Source organism: Odontesthes bonariensis, chromosome 2, assembly GCF_027942865.1.
Source record: "Odontesthes bonariensis isolate fOdoBon6 chromosome 2, fOdoBon6.hap1, whole genome shotgun sequence".
In the NCBI taxonomy this organism is placed as follows: Eukaryota; Metazoa; Chordata; class Actinopteri; order Atheriniformes; family Atherinopsidae; genus Odontesthes; species Odontesthes bonariensis.
This window is the reverse complement of record NC_134507.1, coordinates 44,367,441-44,389,456: the sequence shown is the minus strand read 5'-3', so window position 1 is coordinate 44,389,456 and position 22,016 is coordinate 44,367,441. Positions and strand designations below refer to the sequence as shown.

General features: G+C 46.1%; 1 protein-coding gene and 1 non-coding gene across 6 annotated transcripts in view; one reads left to right on the top strand and one right to left on the bottom strand.

The window, feature by feature from the left end:
• The window catches only part of ltbp1 (latent transforming growth factor beta binding protein 1), a 173,155-nt gene that overhangs the window by 20,540 nt on the left and 130,599 nt on the right, over nt 1-22,016 (bottom strand). For all 5 annotated transcript variants that reach the window (XM_075482115.1, XM_075482119.1, XM_075482118.1 and 2 more), the window contains 5 exons: nt 15,006-15,125; nt 12,120-12,242; nt 7,912-8,037; nt 7,668-7,796; nt 4,608-4,736 (listed from right to left, as the gene is read on the bottom strand). In XM_075482115.1, the coding sequence (XP_075338230.1) occupies nt 4,608-4,736; nt 7,668-7,796; nt 7,912-8,037; nt 12,120-12,242; nt 15,006-15,125 (627 nt within the window). The remainder of the gene's footprint in view (nt 1-4,607; nt 4,737-7,667; nt 7,797-7,911; nt 8,038-12,119; nt 12,243-15,005; nt 15,126-22,016) is intronic.
• trnat-ggu (transfer RNA threonine (anticodon GGU)) lies at nt 19,761-19,833 on the top strand. Its single transcript has one exon. It is a non-coding gene; the product is annotated as a tRNA-Thr (tRNA).

Genomic DNA, 22,016 nt, shown 5'->3' with positions numbered 1-22,016 from the left:
CAGTTAAATCATTCTTTATCAAATTCAAATTTGTTGATCTTGATCTGAAGTGTGCCTTTTGTGACACTCACACTGAGACCATTATTCATCTGTTCTGGAAATGTGAATATACCCGTAAGCTGTGGCAAGATATTTGTAGATTTATTTTAGATCATATATACTGTGATTTTAAGCTCCTTCTGCAAAATATAATATTTGGTTTTATAAAGAGTGATGCCCCTGCTGAAAAAGAATATTTTTTAATTAATCTCATTTTAATTCTTGCTAAATATTACATTCACAAATGTAAATTTGCCAAAGTGAAACCCAATTTTTTTGCTTTCATGATAGAACTCCAGATATACTTTAAGTCAATTTCCTCTTCTAACAATAAGAAAGCAATCAAAACTATAAATCTTGTCTCCCAATTTGAAATTTTTAACTCAGTGTAATTCTCATTGTTCATGTCCCCTGGTATATTCTCTTTATATTTCTCTTTCTCTCTCTCTCTTCATTTATTATTTAAACTACTTGTGTATGTATTTATTTCGGTATGCTTATTTGTTCTTCATTTATTATTAATGATACTTGTCTTGTTTTTGCACTATTTTTGTATCTTGTAAAGCAAAATAAAGTTATATTTAAAAAAAAAAAAAAACGCTCTCCGTCGCTTGCGTGCGTCGGCCAACATTCCTTTCTATCCGTCGAGAAGACGGAGACTCGCGCAGACTCGCGGAGACCGCAAGGGTTGTGATTGGTCGGCTAACAACATCATTTCTGGAATCACTTTTCCGGTTTAGCTCCTTCCTCTCAGAACAACAACACCGCCATTTTTGAAAGAGTTTACTGTGTGCCGGTCAACATTTGGTCAGAATTATTTGCGTTTCAATTTCAACAAGCTCCAACTCCAACAGCAGTCTTTCTCTCTCGGTCGCCATCGTTCACTGTGAGGAGTGGAACGGAGCCGGAAGGGGAACAATCAATCAACCACTTTCACCATAGACGTCGCCAGATTTGGGTCGTCTAACGTAGCGACGCCTGCTGATCGGGAGGGGAACTGCCTTGCGTATCCGACAGCCCGACGGAGAACTTGGAAAGGTTGGTAGGCGTCCACTATTCCGGCACGTCAAGCCGTATCCAACGCATTCAATTCATTTTCAATGAAATCCGGCCGATCGTTGTCGCCGTGCTCGCAAAGCATGCTGGGATTCCGGCACGGCGAGCGGCGGACCTGTGGCACGTCAAAAAGTTGGGCTCGGCCGAACTTTATGCAAATTTGCCACGGCAGACGGAGTGCGTTATCCAATGACAGTAGATCATGTGATCTCCCGTGTCGCAGCAGCAGCAGCAGCTCTCCTCGCTCGCAGATCCACAGCCATGGTGAAATACGAAATAATGTTCCATTGCTGACGATTTATACACATTCATTTCCCTCCAAAACTCAAATTTTTAGAGGGAGAAACTTCGGTTGGTTAAAATCACAAGTTGTTTACTTTCCCCCGGAGCCATTCTACACGCCCCACACACCCACTGTAGTAGCAACACGGCGACAACTAGGCATCCAATCCGGCGAGTTACGTTGACGTGCCGGAATAGTGGACGCCTAGCCGTGTCCACGGAGTCAGATTGACGGATAGCGACGGAGAAGCATACCGAGGCCTTTAGGCTCCAGAGAGATGATTCTGTCTTGATCGGATCATTCTGTCACGTATAAAAGGACCCAAATGTGGACAACGGTGAAGAAGAGAGAGATGTAACCAATGTAATCAAAGAGAAATTACAAGGAGGGCTGCATGGTGGTGTGGAGGTTAGGACCTTCCCCTCAATGCAAGAGGGTTCCTGGTTCGAATCCCAGCTGGGGCCTTTCTGTGTGGAGGTTGCATGTTCTGCCGTGTGTGTGTGGGTTCTCAGGCTTCCTCCCACTGCCCAAAAACATGCATGTTTGGTTCATTGGTGACTAAACTGACCCTCGGAGTGAGTGTCTCTGTGTGGCCCTGTGGACCTGCTCAGGTTGTACCCAGCCTCGCACCTAATGACACCACAAGCTCTGAAGACTAAACTGTGAGTGTGTGTGGGACTGGGAAAACTGCTGTGTCCATGACTGAATGTGGCTTATAGTGTAAAGGAATATACATGTATCATAAATAGTATAATATATTATTATAATAATAATATAATAATAATATTTAGTCATTTATTATTATTATTAGTTAGTTGTAGTATTTTTTACTAGAATTGGTATTATTATTGTTGTTTTATTGTTGTTAATACAATCTTTGTAAATATTTAAAAAAATGTTGAGCTACTTGACTAATTTGAATTTCCCCCATTGGGGGATAAATAAAGTATTTTTCTATTTTATTCTATTCTTTCTATTCTAAAGTGCTGTTAGGGGTTAACAATTGTTCCATCAATAGGGTCGATTTACTGCTTCAGTGTGTGAGTTCAAAGGGTGTAAAAAAGAGCAACAGGACACTTTCTTTGGACAGCACTTGATGCTTGATAAAGAATCTGCAATCAAACAAAAAAGAAAAACTTCTTTGGGGCTTATTAGGCATTTAACCCAACATGCAGGATTTTGTGAATGGAAACACTCAGAGAAGACTCAAACCGGAAAATACAATTTTCACACAGAAAGGCTCCAGATACATTTTTCCTGTGAAGTGATGATAATCACTCAATCAAATCTCGGCTGCAACATTAACTTTCCCCTCAAGGCCCCCATGTAGCTGGATGGGTTGCTCTGTGTTTTATAGAAATAATCAAATAAATAATAATCATATAAACTCAAGGAGCAATATGTTAAAAACAGGCAATATTGCAACAAAGCCTCTATTAGGAGACTATAGAGGGGAAAAGCAAAGATGGAAAACACAGGATTAAATGACAGGAGAGAAGGAAACGGGATATTATGCTGGTGGATAAAAGGAATAGATGAAGAGGAAGGAAGACAGAGAGGGGACTAATTTTCTGAATGGTTAGTGGTACACCACCACTGATGACTCGTGCAAGGAATGCGTGTAAGTGAGTCCATCTGTGCAATCCACAGTACAGTGAGGGTTTGGCAGCGGAGAGGAGCCAGCTGGCTGGCCTGAAGATGGGTGGGACCAAGCAGCACTGCCAGGGGACAGATGGGCTGTGTGTGAGTGTGTAGAAAGCTGGTAATTAACATCAGAGATCAGATTTATTTGTCATGTACAGGAAATACACCAAATGTGTCCTCCGCTTTTAACACATCCAGGTTGGCTCCTGTTGAACACACACATGCACAGGCTCATGCACAGACTCACACACTCAGAGAGAGGCCATACACTGGAGCGGTGGGCAGCCAATCACAGCGCCCGGGGAGCATGGGTGTACGGTGCCTTGCTCAAGGGAACCTGGGCCGTGCCAAGGAGGTGGACTGACACCCCTCCAGCTGTCAGTTTCACCAATCTTTTGAGTGGCCAGAGTGGGAATCGAACCGCCAATCTTCCGGTTATTGGACGCACGGCAGAACTATGATTGAATTCTATGGTTTAAAAAAAAAAAAAAAAAAAAAAAAAAAAAGGTTTTGATATTCCTCCTGCATGTTTGCAGTTTGGGGCTGACACATTATACTGCTATAAGTATTGGCTCATCTCCCTTTCACACGCATATGAACTTCAGTAACATCCCATTCTTAATCCAGAGGGTTTAATATGACGTCGGCCCACCCTTTGCAGCTATAACATCTTTAACTCTTCTGGGAAAGCTCTCCACAAAGTTTAGGAGTGTTTATGGGAGTTTTTGACCATTCTTCCAGAAGCTCATCTGTGAGGTCAGACTCTGATGTTGGACAGAAGGCCTGGCTCACAGTCTCTACTCTGATTCATCCCAAAGGTGTTCTATCGGGTTGAGGTCAGGACTCTGTTTGGGCCAGTCAGGTTCTTCCACACCAAACTGGCTCCTCCAAGTCTTTGTGCGCAGTCATGTTGGAACAGGAAGGGGCCATCCCCAAACTGTTTCCACAGAGCTGGGAGCATGAAATGGTCCAAAATCTCTTGGTGTGCTGAAGCATTCAGAGTTCCTTTCACTGGAACTAAGGGGCCAAGCCCAGCTCCTGGAGAACAACCCCACACCATAATCCCCCCTCCACCAAACTTTACACTCGGCACAACGCAGTCAGACAAGTACCGTTCCCCTGGCAACCACCAAACCCAGACTCCTCCATCAGATTGCCAGATGAACCCTGATTGGTCACCCCAGAGAAGGCGTCTCCACTGCTCCAGAGTCCAGTGGCGGCGTGCTTTACACCGCTGCATCCGACGCTTTGCATTGCACTTGGTGATGTATGGCTTGCATGCAGTTGTCATGGAAACCCATTCCATGAAGCTCTCTACGCAGTGTTCTTGAGCTAATCTGAAGGCCACATGAAGGTTGGAGGTCTGTAGCGACTGACTCTGCAGAAAGTTGGTGACCTCTGAGCACTATACTTACGACTGGACGTGTTGCACAGGTGGCATCCTATCATGGTACCACGCTGGAATTCACTGAGCTCCTGAGAGCGAGCCATTCTTTCACAGATGTTTGTTGAATGAGTTTCAAAACTTCTGACTGATGCTGTCATTTCTTTGTACAATACACACTGTCACATAGTAAACTCTCACCCTCGCAGCCCTGGCCATCCATGGACTCCTGGTAGCCCTGGTCACAGAGACATCGGAATGATCCCAGTCTGTTCTCACAGAAGCCATGGGGTCCGCACCGTGTCTCATTGAGCCCACACTCATCAATGTCTGAAACCACACAAAGCAGAGAAGAAATCAAATGGTTTTTCATTCACACACATTTTTAACTCCCTTACAAGCTTTGTTATTACCTTTACTTTCCAGCATCTTAATTTGCTGTCAGTTATGTCATTGTAAAAGACTTTGCATGGCTGTGTATGAAACCTGCCATTCAAATATCTGTTGACTGACTAAATGACCCACACTTCTCTTTTTTCCTCTACATTTCCTTCCGATCAGATGAAGGAAATGCTGTGGAATAAACTGAATACTGACATGCTTTGCAACTGAATTAGTTGCTGTAAAAAGCAGAAACATCCATCTTGGTTTCACAACATAAATACAAAAATTAGCTGATTCTGTCTTTTCCCCCTTCTGACACCCAAGTGGAAGCACACATTGCTGCATCCCTGGCAGATATCTCGGGGTGGATGTCGATGCACCACCTTAAGCTCAACCTGGACAAGACTGAGCTGGTGTTTCTCCCGGGGAAGGGCTGCCAGTACTGAGACCTGGCCATCACCATGGATGACTCCGTGGTGACGTCAACTCGGACCGCGAGGAATCTGGGTGTGACCCTGGACGACCAACTGTCATTCTTGCCAAACATCGCATCAGTGACCCGTTCCTGCCGATTCCTCCTCTACAACATCCGGAGGATTCGCCCCTTCCTCACCGACAAGGCAGCGCAGGTGCTCATCCAGGCTCTTGTCATCTCCCGCCTGGACTACTGCAACTCCCTCCTTGCTGGCGCCCCGGCTTCTGCCATCAGACTTCTGGAGCTGGTTCAGAAAGCTGCTGCTCGTCTGGTGTTCAACCTCCTCAAGTTCTCCCACACCACTCCCCTTCTCCGCTCTCTACACTGGCTCCCTGTAGCTGCAGCATCCAGTTTCAGACTCTGGTGCTGGCCTACAGGGCAGTGGAAGGAACAGCTCCTTCATACCTCCAGGCTATGGTCAAGCCCTACACCCCCGCCCGACCACTTTGCTCTGCGGCCTCCAGGCGCCTGGCTGCCCCGTCACTCAGCGGTCCCTGCGCACGATCGACACGGTCACGGCTTTTCTCTGTTCTGGCACCCCGATGGTGGAACGATCTCCCGACTGATGTCAGGACAGCTGAGCCGTCTTTGGCCGCAGGCTGAAAATCCACCTCTTCAGGAAACACTACCCAGATCCGCCCTCTTAGGACATCACCTGCTCCGTCCTAGTTCCTTACGCACTTATTGTTTCCTAAATTGTCTTTGTTTTCTAAATTTTCTTCCCATTTGTCTAGGTACCTAACTTACTGCACTTACTTTAGCACTAGTTCTGCTCTTAGCTGTTTGGTTTTGGAAGGAAATGCACTTATGATTTCTTGTGACCTGAAGTTCTGTTGCCTACCGATGTTGAACGCACTTATTGTAAGTTGCTTTGGATAAAAGCATCTGCAAAATGACCGTAATGTATGTAATGTAATGTAATGTAAAATACATAAACACACACACACTTCCACTGATGTCTGAGTTTGCATAAATCATGAGCGGGAGGGCTATGAATATCCCTTCAAGTCTAGACAGCCAGTTCACAAACTTCCATCTGTTTCTTTTACTATTTTTTCTTTTCTCTCTCTCTTTTTTGTTTGATTCATTTATTCGTTTCTGTAGGCAAGTGTGGGCATTTAAAACAGCTTTGGCTCGCAGGCCAACACTCCTGCCAAGGTGGAGAAAGCAGCAGGACCATATGTGAAAGAAATTGTGACTTTCTCCTCGTCTCCCTTTTCCCTTAGTGGCTTAGTGGTGACACACTCCCACTATGGGCCTTGATGACAGCTTTGCACACTGTTGGCAATATCTTAACCAGCTTCATGAGCTGGTCACTTCAGGGGGTTTTAAGTCAACGGATGATTCTTTAGCCATGAAAAACCCAAAGCACACAAGAAACCAAACGGTTCTATATAAACAAAGTAATAGTTGGGTCGGGATTTTAATCTAGTATACTTATTGTGGAAGGATCTCTGAGTAGTTTGAGGGTGGAAACCACCAGAAATCTGGCACTGAATATTTTTGTACAAAGGAATTGGCAGAAATTCCCCCAAAACCCATGAGTGCATATTATCTGAAATGTTTAATTGCAGTTATTTCCGCATGTAAATAGAAGCATGGTACACTTCTTCGAGTGGAGAACAAAGTGATATCCTGAGACTCTGGAGCTCCTTATAGAGTTCTGTAGTATTTTCTATTTGGTGGCAATGAAATATGAAGAAAAGCAAGCAGGTTTAACCAAATATGGCAAAGCCAACTATAACAGTAACAACTGGTACTAGTTTAACAGTGATGTTTATATTTTCTAAATAAAAGTAGTACACAAATTGTTCCTGTGACTGCAGATTTTAGAAGGATTCGAAATAAATCACTCTTCACTTCGTCTTCACCTTCACCAAGGTGGTGGAGGACTGGTGGAGATAACTGGAAATGCAACACAGAGGCTGCTTACAAGCAGCAGCAGCAGAACAAGCTTAGGTCCTTCAACGTTTGCAGCCAGGTGTTAAAAATCTTAGAAAAGTCTGTGGTGGAATCTGTTGGGGCAGCAGCATCAGAGCCAGAGACTCTGGAGCTCCTGGAACCGATTGTGCAAAGAAGAATGTTGGACAGCCTCTGCACAACAAAGTTATCAAACAGTGACTTCAGTGTCTTCAGTCAGAGGCTACTTCGGCTGTGCTGCAACAAAGGACAGTGCAGGCCCCAACAACACATCTCAAGAGAACAGACCAAGTCTGAAGCCATACTTCGCAAATACCCTTTTGGATTGGAGAGGAGTTACTGCATACAGTGAAGGAATATATATGTCTATGTGATTTTTAAAATAGCATAGAGATAGATATGACTGATAAGTCAAACATAGCTATGTTTCCAAGTAAGAAGTGTGTACGTGTTTCTGTTTTGTAAGCGTAGTTGCATCTTACCATCACAAGAGGGCGTGTCGAGACTGGCTGTGAATCCACCGTCACACAGACACAGGTAGGACCCCTCTGTGTTGAGACATTTCCCATGTGGAGAGCAGAGCTCTGCTTCTTCCACACATTCATCAACATCTGAGGGGACACAGACAGAAACAGCCCAGAGGTGTGGGATTATTACTCATTACCGTGACATTTTAAGGTCTCAGGCTGAGATCAGAGAAGATGTCTCCTCCCCACCCGGGCCTACCTCTGCAGCTGGTGCCGTTGATCTGCCGGTAGCCCTCAGGGCAGGCGCAGGTGTAGGAGCCCAAATTGTTAACACAGTCTCCTACAGCCTCACATGGTCTGGCCTCCTCTACACATTCATCCACATCTGGGATGTAGACACATTAAACACATTTTGTTAGGATGAATGCATATGAGCTTTGTGCCCTGTGGTATCCATCAGGTCAGGTTTACAGACTGCAGTGCTGGTGATCTGTGTAAATGACAGACACTGTGTCTCTGCTTCATCAGACCTCCATATGTTCCATCAGTAATGAGCTGGAATCATGAAACACAAATCACATTGTCCTGTTTCCCATTTGCAACCAACCTAAAATTCAAAAGGGTAGCAGTAACCATGGTAATATACCGTGTTGTTTAACATGCACAATTAAAAACATCAAACAGTAAAATAGGATTTGACAAAGAAAACATGTTGTAGACCATCTGCACTGGGAAAAATGCCCCTCCAAAAATAAGAAAGAAAAACAACAAACACAAGATATTTTTGCTTGAAATAAGCAAAACAAATCTGCCAATGGAACTAGTGAAAAATCAGCTTGTCAAGATTTCTTGAAATAAGATGTGATATTTGGGACTTTTGAGATAAAAGTGATCCTGAGCTCCCCATGAGCTGTCACCTTACCGTGGTGGGGGGGTTTGCGTGCCCCAATGAGTCTGGGAGCTATGTTGTCTGGGGCTTTAAGCCCCTGGTAGGGTCACCCATAGCAAACAGATCCTAGATGAGGGACCAGACAAAGAACAGCTCATAAAAACCCCTATGATGATAAAGAAAATTGGACACTGTGTTCCTTCGCCCGGACGTGGGTCACCGGGGCCTCCCCCTGGAGCCAGGCTGTGCCCGTGGGGCTCGGTCGGGCACAGCCCGAAGAAACGGCACGGGTCCCCCTTCCGACAGGCTCACCACCCGTGGGAGGGGCCATGGGGATCGGGTGCAGTGTGAGCTGGGCGGCAGCCGAAGGCGGAGACCTTGGCGGTCTGATCCTCGGCTACTGAAGCTGGCTCTTGGGACGTGGAACGTCACCTCTCTGCTGGGGAAGGAGCCTGAGCTGGTGCGCGAGGCTGAGCGGTTCCGGCTAGATATAGTCGGACTCACCTCGACGCATGGCTTGGGCTCCGGAACCAGCCTCCTCGAGAGGGGTTGGACTCTCTTCCACTCTGGAGTTGCCCGCGGTGAGAGGCGTAGAGCAGGTGTGGGCATAATTATTGCCCCCCGGCTGTGCGCCTGTACATTGGGGTTCACCCCGGTAGACGAGAGGGTAGCCTCCCTCCGCCTTAGGGCTGAGGGACGGGTCCTGACTGTTGTTTGTGCTTATGCACCGAACAGCAGTTCAGAGTACCCACCCTTTTTGGAGTCCCTGGAGGAGGCACTGGAGAGTGCTCCTCCGGGAGACTCCCTCGTCCTGCTGGGGGACTTCAATGCTCACGTGGGCAATGACAGTGAGACCTGGAGGGGCGTGATTGGGAGGAACGGCCCCCCCGATCTGAATCAGAGTGGTGTTTTGTTGTTGGACTTCTGTGCTCGTCACGGACTGTCCATAACGTTCAGGCATAAGGGTGTCCATATATGCACTTGGCACCAGGACACCCTAGGCCGCAGCTCGATGATCGACTTTGTGGTTGTATCGTCGGACTTGCGGTCGTATGTCCTGGAGAAAGCGGTGCACCGTCAACACCGTGTATGGTGAGGGCGGGGCTCTGCTGACTTCAACTAGGGACGTCATGAGTCGGTGGGGGGAATACTCGAGGGCCTCCTCAATCCTACCGACACGCCTTCCGATGAGGAAGCAGAGTTGGGGAGCTCGGACGTGGGGCCTCCCATTTCTGGGGCTGAGGTTGCCGAGGTGGTCAAAAAACTCCTCGGTGGCAAGGCCCCGGGGGTGGATGAGGTCCGTCCCGAGTTCCTCAAGGCTCTGGATGTTGTGGGGCTGTCTTGGTTGACACGCCTCTGCAGCATCGCGTGGACATCGGGGGCAGTGCATCTGGACTGGCAGACCGGGGTGGTGGTCCCCCTCTTTAAAAAGGGGGACCGGAGGGTGTGTTCCAACTATAGGGGGATCACACTCCTCAGCCTCCCTGGTAAGGTCTTTTCGGGGGTACTGGAGAGGAGGATCCGCCGGATAGTCGAATCTCGGATTCAGGAGGTGCAGTGTGGTTTTCGTCCTGGCCGTGGAACAGTGGACCAGCTCTATACCCTCCGCAGGATCCTGGAGGGAGCATGGGAGTTCGCCCAACCGGTCTACATGTGTTTTGTGGACTTGGAGAAGGCGTTCGACCGTGTCCCTCGGGGACTCTTGTGGGGGGTGCTCCGGGAGTATGGAGTGCCGGACCCCTTGATATGGGCTGTTCAGTCTCTGTATGACCGGTGTCAGAGTTTGGTCCGCATTGCCGGCAGTAAGTCGGACATGTTTCCTGTGAGGGTTGGACTCCGTCAGGGCTGCCCTTTTGTCACCGATTCTGTTCATAATTTTTATGGACAGAATTTCTAAGCGCAGCCAGGGCGTTGAGGGGGTCCGGTTTGGCGACCTCAGAATCGGGTCTCTGCTTTTTGCGGACGATGTGGTTCTGTTGGCGTCGTCGGGCCGTGATCTTCAGCTCTCACTGGAGCGGTTCGCAGCCAAGTGTGAAGCGGCTGGGATGAGAATCAGCACCTCCAAATCCGAGACCATGGTCTTCGGCCAGAAAAGGGTGGAATGCTCTCTCCGGGTCGGGAATGAGATCCTTCCCCAAGTGGAGGAGTTCAAGTATCTCGGGGTCTTGTTCACGAGTGAGGGACGAATGGAGCAGGAGGTTGACAGACGGATCGGTGCGGCGTCTGCAGTGAATCTATGTTCCTATCCTCATCAATGGTCACGAGCTGTGGGTAGTGACCGAAAGAACGAGATCGCGAATACAAGCGGCCGAAATGAGTTTCCTCCGCAGGGTGGATAGGGTGGATTCACTCTCCCTTACACTTATCCGCTGCTCCTCCGCATCGAGAGGAGTCAGACGAGGTGGCTCGGGCATCTGGTTAGGATGCCTCCTGGACGCCTCCCTGGTGAGGTGTTCCGGGCCCGTCCCACTGGGAGGAGGCCCCGGGGAAGACCCAGGACACGTTGGAGAGACTATGTTTCTCGGCTGGCCTGAGAACGCCTCGGGGTCCCCCCAGAAGAGCTGGAGGAAGGTGCCGGGGACAGGGACGTCTGGGTCTCTTTGCTCACGCTGCTGCCCCCGCGACCCGATCCCCGGACCAGCGGAGGATAATGGATGGATGGATGGATGGATGGTGATCCTGAAATTAGCTTAAAACCTATTCAAAAATCCGACTCAGAACAATTTGTTTTTAAAGACTATTTCATTTAACAAGATAATCCAGATGTATTGTCTTCAAACAAGTCCCTATATCTGGCTGAGGGTAGCATGAATTCTGGAAAGAAACTGCTAAAAATATTACACGGTGCACCTTTAAAGTTATGTTATTGTTGTGATATGTGCTTATGAGATAAATAACTAATAAAGAACACATAATGTGAATTAATGGTGTGTTAGTAGCAGTGTATTCACATAGTTTCGCGACATTGACCACTGCGAGTGAAGGGCTCCCCCACTTTACAAAAGCCAATTTAAACACTGGCCGTACCCAATAAAAGCAGAACATAAAGTACAAAGCAGTCAGGTGACAGTGAACAGCTGTAAGTCCCAGGCCTGTTTGGAGCATCTGTTTGCTATTCTACAGCACTTCTTCACCTTGAACACATGTTGAAGAAAACATCAGTGCTTTGGAAGACATCCTGATTGGTTCTGATACCTAAAAAAAAATAATGCATCTGCCCTAAATGACTACAGGCCAGTTGCCAGAACATCCCACACCTTGAAAGTCCTGGAGAAACCTGAGTAAGCAAGTGAACACCTTTCAGGAAGCGCTACAGTTTGCTGATAGTCCTGTCCCGGTGCTGAAGATGTCATCATATACCTCGTTCAGTGAGCCTACTCTCATTTGGATTCTGTTTCCACACTTTGATAGGATGCACATTTTATTTTAAATGGAAACAAATGTAATTTCTACTTCAGCCAAATAAAGCTGCCTGTCTGATGATTCTTCAGCTGAACAGAAACCGTTCAGGGGATTTCTGCTTCCGTGTTCCTATGTTCCCCTCGCATACAAAGAAGTGATAGTAGAAATGATCATACCATCACACTGATCTCCAGCCGGGGAGACTCTGAAACCTGGCCCACACACACAGATGAATGAGCCTTCACTGTTCAAGCAGTGGCCTCTGATGCAGACTTGCTCATCTTGGCACTCATCTACATCTGAAAAGGCACAAGGAGGAGAAAGCTATATCATATGAACAGGATAGGTTAAACGTTAAAGTGATCTCACATTTCAGAGCAGTGCTGTTTGAAATGAGATAAACAGTATGCTAAGTGTAGTGAATTCTTTTGAAACATAAATCTATCATTTGTAAAGACGAACAAGCTGTCCTGTCCCTTGTCCCTACGGTGGGCTTCCCGGGTTCTGTGCTCCTTGGGGGCTGTTGGTGGCCTAGGTCTGGGGGCCCTCTCGGCCTGCTTCCGATTTCTGGGGTGGGGGGTGGATTGTGGCCCTATACACTGATATTTAAGCATGGTTATTATGTGGGACCATCTATGTGTATTGCATGTTCATGCACACACACTCACACACACACTAGCCCAGTAGCATGCTAGCTAAGCAGTTGTTGTGTTGTCCTGTGGTTTAAGGTCATCTCTATCCACAGTTGTGTTATATGTGATTGCTGCTGCTTGTGCTTTTTTGTTTGTTTGTTTGTGTGTTTGTTCTCTGCTTGTCTGCTTCCAGGTGCTCCTGGTGCTTCTAAGGCTGGATTCCCCACAAAAGCTGTGCATTGTCTTCAGTTTTGTTTTTACAGGTGTAGCAGCTGGTTGTCTGATTTTTCATTGTTTTCTATGTTGTTTGTCTCTTCATATTTCTGTTCCTTTTTTCCCCTTCTTCGCTCTCCCTCTCTCTCTCTGTCCCCCGGTCCGGTTCGACACTATCACATGTTAAGTATTGTAACAAAAATAAATAAATAAATAAGGAGTTGATGGGCATCAAGGGGAGCTTTACATTCATAAAGCTTCCCTTGGCATAGCAAATGTGTTTGGCATAAACGGTATTCAGATTACAATTCTGCTGCCATAATACTGGACAGGACAAGGGGTTAAAAAAAAAAAAAAAAAAAAAAAAAAAAAAAAAGACGAACAAGCTGCCTGTGAGTGACTTCAGTGTTTTCACACATTGATAAATCCCAATCGATAATTGTTGTTTCGCTGCTTCGTTGAATAACTTGCTGCAGAGTGTCCGAACTTGAACTTTCTGAACTCCACTGGTCACTCTCAGCTCTGGCTTTTTAAAGTGTCAAAGTTTAAATGCTGTATTTACAAACAATAATTAGAAATATCAGCTTGGTCTGCCTTGAACAATCACTTCTGAATACCCAACACTGGAACTTTACAGCTTACTGTACAGTCAAATACATCAGTTTGTCCCCATGAAAGTGCAGTCAAATCTAAGCCTCTGAGATTGAACACACTTAACACACACATGAACACACACAGTTGAGGAGAAGTGGCCTTTTCCTGAGTCTAGCAATGTTGAGCTAACATCTGTTCCGTGGTTTATTAAATTCTATAAAGGAATCCCTTGCATGGTCTAATTATTTCCTCTTGATGCCACCATCATTCTCTGCCACCACACTGCGGCTTGGCCTGCCTGTTGGAGTGTGTGAACAGCCAAAACCTCACAGCTAACCCCATGTCACATGGAATACAAGAGTAGCAAACATTAAAAAAGGACAGATGGGCACATCTTTCTTTTCTGCTAGAAAGTTTAGGACTTTGGGGAAAGAATAGGCCCATATTGTGTGTTCTTTGGAATGGTTTGTTCTTTTACTGATTGATTGGTGGGGTGTTTCATTCTGCATGGGTTTCTTGGACCTATTCTTATTTGTGGGTTGGTGGCTCGTCATTGTGAACCGTGAGGTTAGGATGTCGTCTAACTATTCCAAAAAAAAGTCCCCCAAAACAGGCTGGAAACTCCTGCAGTTAATGTCAAGTACCACTTAGCTGTTATTTGGTCCATTAGCGGAATACTAGCGGTGTAAGGCAAAGTTACTCTTGTGTAGTCTTATTTAGGATAATAATATATCATTAGTGGATTGTAGTTAGGTTATTATAAATGGTATCCATGGTCTGGTCTGATTAATTTCATGCAACACATTGTCTCCACAGTCGCCTCAGGTACGCTCAGGACGGGAGATTGGACCGAAAAAAAAAAAAAAAGTTTCAGTGCAATCTGTTGGTTTCCTTAGCTAGGAAATTGTTTTTGAATTGGCTCTATATGAACGAATTGGATTATTTTATGAATAATTATTATTACAATTAATTGAATTCCAATTGGCTTGAATTGGACTTTATTATCTAAGTGCCTTGAGATGACATTTGTCATATTTGGCACTATATAAATAAAAATGAATTGAATTGAATTGTTCTATTGCTTTTATTAATCACATTTGGTTTTATTATAATAACCAAATAAGTTAGAATCAGATTTGTAATATAAATAGAAAAATGAATAAAAAAATAAGAAAATAAATAAATCGTCTAACCTTTTTGTTTGCAAAATAAAAATAAAGGGACTATTGACTCAAAGTGGAAAGGCAGAGCGACCGAATGGCTCTATTGTAAGTATCTAAAAACAGCTGACTGGTTATGCAGGGGAAGGGGTCTGGTTAAAATACATATACACAGACAATCAAAAGAAACAGACCAATAGTCTAAAACACTCCCCTGGTTTTTTGCACTTCTATACGAAGGTTACTAACGTAAGCTTCTCAATTTCATGTCTCAAGTATAGAATCGTTGTTTACAGTAACACAACAAAAAGACCAATGAGTCCAGCTTAAGCCAAAATTCATCTTTGTGCTTTCAGATGCAGTTCTAAATTTGACTTGGTATAGACACAATCCTTTATTGCAGCTTCGAAATAAAGGACCACATTCAGTATTCCTTGCAGTAAGCACACAGTGTTAGACCTACCTATACACTGGCCTCCTTGCCCCAAAAAGCCATGAGGACAGGAACCACAGGTGTACCCCCCTGGCTCATTGTAGCAGATACCAGAAGGACATGCTACCCTGTTTTCACATTCATCAATATCTGCGGGAAAAAAAGAAGGCATTAAAAAACAGTAGTGAGGTTGATTCACACCTTGGATTAGTTTGGTTTCCTTTCACACTGCACTTTTGAAAGCAGACCAAACCTGGACAACATCACGCAGTTACAACAGATGCTCGTTTTGGAGGGGCTATTGCCTGAAATGAGCACGAACCAGGAAGGAAAAAAGCATGAAGAAAAAGAAAACCCAGCTAATTGATTGGCTAGGACAGAAAACAGTAATCCACCCCTACAGCTGGCTTGTTCACAGCAAGCAATAACCCTAGCCACAAGCAATCGCAATATATTGTCCTCTGACCATATATCGATAAGCGCCTGCGCCTTCTCACTATTTCCTGTCTGCCCACAAGACATTTTCCAACTTTTTCTTTGTTTACCGCTGCTTCTTTGGTTTTACTGTTGGTGAGGACCAGAGTTCAGTTGTTTGGTCGGCACCAGGGTTCAGGTGAGCTTTCACAGTTCCCCAAACGTCTCAGTTCAGACCTCAGCACAGGTGAGGCGTGACTGGGAGGAACAGCCTTCCTGACCTGAAACTGAAGGAAGTTTTTGGACTTCTTTGCCAGTCATGAATTGTCCACTGTGAACACCATGTTGAAGCATAAGGTGGTGCATAAGTGTACCTGGTACCCGGCCACCTTCAGCCAAAGGTTGATGACTGACTTTGTATTCCTGTCATCAGACCTGTGCTCATATTAGGGCTGTAAACCGTTCACCACCTTTTGGTGAGTTGGATTCGTTGGCAGGGAAGACCACCAGACAAACCTGGTAAGCCCACATGGGCGGAGGCCCCTGTCCGCAATGTCTTCAACTGTGGGAGAGAGCAGGGCCTTGACACTGCCCGAACCACTTATTGTTTAGGGTCAGAATGTTCTGTCCGGCCGATGACGAAGATGTTGCAGCATTCTCAGACACAGTGGTGCCAGACAGAGATTGGATTTAGGCCACATACGTACAGAATGATACGAGGAAGTACAAGAGGATCTCACAAGCTGTTGTCGTTGGGAATTTATCTATGTCGCTCCGATTAATACATCCCCCATAAGAGGCTGCAAAGGTGAGTCCGACTTCTCTTTTCTCCACAACACAACTCGCACCACCAGGAGTATTTTTCCCACATACCAGGGGAGGTTGGAGACATGGAGTCTGAATGGACCATGATCAGTCCATTGCAGATCTGGCTTCCAAGATCTGTGTCCTGGAGGTTGTTGTGCCTGTCGAGGACCTGCTCGTGGACGTCAGTGGTGAGGGAAGCTGTTAAGCTGAAGAAGGAGGCCTTTTGGGCTTGGTTGTCCCGGTTGGTTGGTTACAGCCTGCAACATTGGTGGTTGCTGAAGCTAAAACTCAGGTGTGGGAGGAATTCGCTTGGAGAGGGATTTTCAGTTGGACTCTGGTAAACCATTCGACAACTCATAAAGGTTTTGCTTGGCCTTGGAGGAGAACTGAGTATATTGTCAGTGGAGCACTTTGAGGGTCTCCTCAATCCAGCTTGCATGTCCTCCTTTAAAGGGAGAGTTACTTCTATTGGATTCTGACATGCCAATCAACCGTCAGCCCCCCTCCCCCCTACGCGTTCACAGACTCGTGACTCGTTCATGTATTTTGAAGGCGTGGTTTCGAGGGGTGGGCTGAAGGGAGAGGCAAGGTTGTGTATTTTCAAAAATATAGCTTGCAGGAACCGTTTTTCCAAGATCTCAGACCCCACCTTAAAGGAAGCAGAAGACTTGTTTATCACTCTGATAGGAGGTTGCCAGGGGACTTCCTGGCAGTAAAGCACCAGGGGTGGACGAGATTTGCCCTGAGATGCTTAAGAGATGCCTGTTTTAATGTAGCACTTAAATGGATTAATTTCTTTCTTTCTTGTGATAATCAGTTGAATAATTCTATTTATTGCATTTGGTTTTTAAAAATGAGTGCCTCATTTCAAACAAAGATCTGATACTCCATTCATTACTCAATCAATTACCTAAATAATCTTTGGCTGCTGCCCAAATACTGAATACATTTTTTGTTGTCATTTTTTGACAGAATTACTCTTGATTATGTATCAAATTTGATAATACTGATTCACTGTTGGGGTGGCATTGGCTGAGCCCATAGAGTGATCGCCCGGCCGTAAAACACTTTATTTTAAAGATCAGTCCCCAGCTTTTGCTGTCTTACATGTTGAAGTGTCCTTGGGTAAGATACTAAAAGCTACAGTAATACTATCCAACATCTGTAGGATTTTATTTTTGCTGTTTATGGTCTTTTTAGAAAACCTTACACTGGGATCACACTGAAGGATGAACTGAATTGTAGCTGTATGCTTATGCTGACTAATTACTGTATGACAGTAAGGAATTTGTTTTTATCTCCAGCTGTAATGCATTACACTGGCAAAAATTACAGTTTGACTGAGCAAATGTAGTTCTTGTTATAACATATTCTTGAATATGTGAGCTAAAAAAATGTGTTTGTCTGATGGTTGAATAGAGGTTGAATGAATAATGTTATACCACAGAGCAATGGTTCTGTTTTTGGGTTCCAAATTCTAAAAACTACAACTACCAAGCTTTTCTTGTGTAATTCTTGTTAATATATACTTTGGTCATATTTAAATCATATAGTCAAACCTAGAAAAAATTCTAATGTGAGCCCTCATCCTCCACAGCAGAGGAGAAGAGATTTAACTACAGCTATGAGGAAATAATCATCAGGCCGATTTGCTCTCACAGCTCTAATTCAGTATCAATTTGGTGGGTGGGGAGAGCTATGTTGAAATGGCAGGAAACCACATAATAACATGGCACATGTTTATGTCCCAGTAAGGGCGATGAAGCAGGGGGAGGGTGGTGCAGACACTGGTAACAATGTGGTTGCTGCTTTCTTTCAGAATTCCACCTGTTTATAACTCCATCTGTATGCACTTGATCATAAAAATAACTTGTGTTGCACACTGTGAGGACCAGTGCTGGAAGCTTTAGTTGTATATGCAGTAGTGTCTTGATGACACTAATTTCCATGAATGTCCTAAGAAAGAGCCAGAGCCCAGAAAATATTGAGAAATAAAAGAGAAAGCAAAAAAATAATATCTATATAATAATTAATGTATGGAATGGAAAGCAAATGGATACTTCAGTTTTAATTTCTAAATGTATTCACTTTATATTATTAACTCTAATTATTTACTTTACATTTAAAATTTTCATTATTGATATAATAATTTATTATTAATTTATTTTTAAACTTATTCCATTATCCCTGAATTTATTTGTCTGTTTTTTCTTTGCATTTTCCATCTATTTCCCTAAACCTGTCTATTTAACCTATTTATTATGATTTAACAATGCATTACTACTTTACATTTCTTTTATTTAAAGATAAATGCATTTCTCTATTATTTCTCCTTTGTATTTCACCTCTTATAAATTTGATTTGTCTTCTCAAACCCCAGCTGGTGGAGGCGGATGGCCACCCTTCCTGAGTCTGGTTCTGCCAGAGGTTTCTTCCTGTTAAAAGGGAGTCGTTTCTCTCCACAGTCGCCTCAGGCACGCTCAGGACGGGAGATTGGACCGAAGGGAAGTTTCGGTTCAACTGTTTCCTTAGACATTGTTTTTGAAATGAAGGCTAGCCGCAAATTCAACATGGCAGACTCACCAGGTGTTGGCAATCGCTCATCAACCTCCAGGTGTTGGCAATCGCTCATCAACCATCCAGATCCACATATAAGGCGCTCCTGCATGGGGCTTTACCGGTTCATCGGCAAGCTGCATGCATTAGCTCTCGCTTGTTGGTCAACCCCACAGGATTATCATGTCTGACTCGGATTCTGACGCCGCTCAGAGGCCTCCGAGTCATTCTGGCATTTCCAAACCTGCTTTACCCGCTCCCTTTCGTCGGAGCGCCCGGCTCGCTCCTCTCTCTGCTGCCGGCTCTTCAGCATCTGTTCTCCGGTCCAAGAGCATCCGCCCAGCCGATGGCCTCGGCTCCGATCAGCTCGCTTCTTTGGCAGAGCTTCTCCAAACCGGCGATTCATCCACTCCTTCCCCACCCACAGCTGGTAAGGTCCAAGAAGCGATCCCGGCCTCCGGCTAAGCGAAGCCGAGGCCGTCCCCGCCCTGCGGTTCCTCCGCTCCAGCTTCGGGGCCCACCTCAGCCGCGAGCCACTCGGATTATTCCGCCCAGGTTGGTTCTCCGCTGGCTTCGACTTCTGCCCTCCCCCCCTCCTCGCTTCCCGATCTGTCTTCAGCTCGGCCTCCCCTGGACGCCCAGCAGCTCACGGCAGCTCTCATCTCCTCCATGGATATATTGCAACAATCCATCGCAGCTCTCTCCACACACCTCCTGCCCGCCGCACCTGCTAGCCGCACAGCTCCCCTCTGACTTCTTCGGAGCAGCCGAATCAACAGGCTTCTCAACTTCTCCAGGGTGCGTTTTCCCTCGCCGAAGCTCGCCCCGGCTCATCACAGGGTAAGATGCGGGACTCTGTCTCCGTTGTTTTAACATGCCTCACCTGGTCTCCCTGTTTGCTTCCCCATAATCTCATGCTAGGCCGTCGGCCACAGTAGCGCCCTCTGTCCCTCCATTCCGTTAAGCCGGCCCCCTCCGCTCCCCCAGCTGATCACCGTACAGGTAACAGCCCGGCTAGCTCAGTCGGTAGAGCATGAGACTGGTAATCTCAGGGTCGTGGGTTCGAGCCCTACGTTGGGCGTAGCAGTATAATCAACAGTTGTTTGCACTCAAGTCAAAGTTCAGCTCTGTTACCACCATCACAGCATCCTCAGTGGTGCCTCTTTGAATGATCACAAAAAATGATGTCTTGCTAACAAGGACCATTTATTTCTTAGTCTAACGAAATGGTGTTGCAGCCAAGAACTGACCAAACTGTTGGGTAAGGCGTTGTTAACACATGATCAGCATGTAAAGATGTTGGTGACACCATGTTTCATAAGTGTTGCAGCTCAACTATGATAGACTATTAACTTGTAATGATATTGACTAAATCAGACCGGAAGAGAAAAGATGACCGGAATATCGATAACGATGGAACTGACTATGATGTTGACTCTGATGTGAAAACAGTCGTGTGTGTATTAAGTGAGAAATGCAGGCGTATTTTTCTCTTGCTGTCTGGAAGGCAGAACTTTACAATTGGAGGACATGTTCTCATTACCTTAAACGGTCTTCACATTGCATTTCCCACAAGGGAAGTCAGGGCTGTGCTGTGACACAATACGTTTGGTATGCGGATATGTTGCAGACCACAAAGAGTCCTTCAGCGTGGCGACATGTACACAGCTACACCACTGCATTCAAATGTATAGAGGAGCTCCTCGAACAGCTAGCTGCGATTGTGAGTGCAGCCTTGAGATGAAATAGCTGTCACTGGGGCTGCTGTTGGCGTTGTTAGGATTATGGCTGCAGCACATTTGTTTTAGTGTTCATGACATGCAACAGCTCGATGCAAAGCGACGGCTGCTGCAATGCAGCATTAAAGCTGCCGTGTTCTGGAGCAGCATAAACTGTTACAGCTGGACATAATCACAGCGAGTGACTGCGCTCACATACCTGCCCTGCTCTGCTGTACCCTGCTGTGCTCTGCTCTGGTCTCCAGTGCACTGCTCTGCTGTACCCTGCTGTGCTGTCCCGTGCCCTGCTGTACCCTGCTATGCTATGCTCTGCTCTGCTGTTCTCTGCTCTGCTGAGCCCTGCTGTGCCCTGCTCTGCTGAGCCCTGCTGTACCCTGCGGTGCCCTGCTCTGCTGTGCTCTGCAGTGCCCTGCTGTAGCCGGCTCTGCTCTGATGTGCCCGGTTCTGCGCTGTGTGCCCAGCTCTGCAGTGCCCTGCTCTGCTCTGCAGTGCCCTGCTGTACCCTGCAGTGCCCTGCTCTGCTGTGCTCTGCAGTGCCCTGCTGTAGCCGGCTCTGCTCTGATGTGCCCGGTTCTGCGCCGTGTGCCCTGCTCTGCTCGGCTATGCTCTTTGGCACTGCCTCACGCCCTGCTGCTGCCCCGTTAGACAGGGCTTTAATCTTTACTGCTGGCAGCTGCTCGAATGTTGTGACGCTTCTGCCTCTTGCACAAGGCCACACTGATCTGCGGGACATTTGCAGAGTATCGTGCCGCATGATAGATTTTGTTATTAGTAGTTTTTAAACCGACGCCACCGTATTCTCAATCAGCCGCTCCCAAGGCAGTGTGACAGCAGTCATCTCTCATTGTGTCTGGGCGCACCTCACACAGCTACTTTCGTCCCGGATCAATGAAATATTGTTTAAAAGATTTTAGCCACTCGGAGCTGTTAATACTTGAATAAGTAAATGGGTGCTTTCGTTTAGCAGCTGATCTGCTGGCTCTACTTTGTCTTTCAGCGGCTCGTGTTTTGCATCCATGTCAATGGTTGCAGGGTTGCTAACCTTTGCTTTGAATTTTCCCCTTTTGTAAAGGACGAAAACACGTTTTACATTTAATAGTTTATTTAGGCTCTCCTGCATAGCTTTGACCAGCGACGTTTCAAGCTCCCTTATATTCGATCCCTCCTAGCTGGCTTTAACTTCCATGCAAAACTCTATCATCTGGGCTCATGCCCAAGTCTGTTCTCTAACCATGCCATTAAGCCCCTCCTGAAGGGCATGGCTAAGCACTCTCCTCCCCAGCTCGATGGCAGAAAATCTATCACTTTTCTTAAGAGCCTTCTTTTAACCCAGAGGTCGTCCCCCTTTTCTTCGTACCTTAAAGCACACCTGTCAAGCGTTTTCTCTTGGCCTTCTACGGACTCCTTAGGGTAGGCGAGTTCACATCTCGGGGCGTCTTCAACCCGTCAGTAGATCTGATGCCCGACGACTTGGTTTTGTTCCCGATCACTTTGACCTCCACCTCAAACATTCCAAGGGCAACGG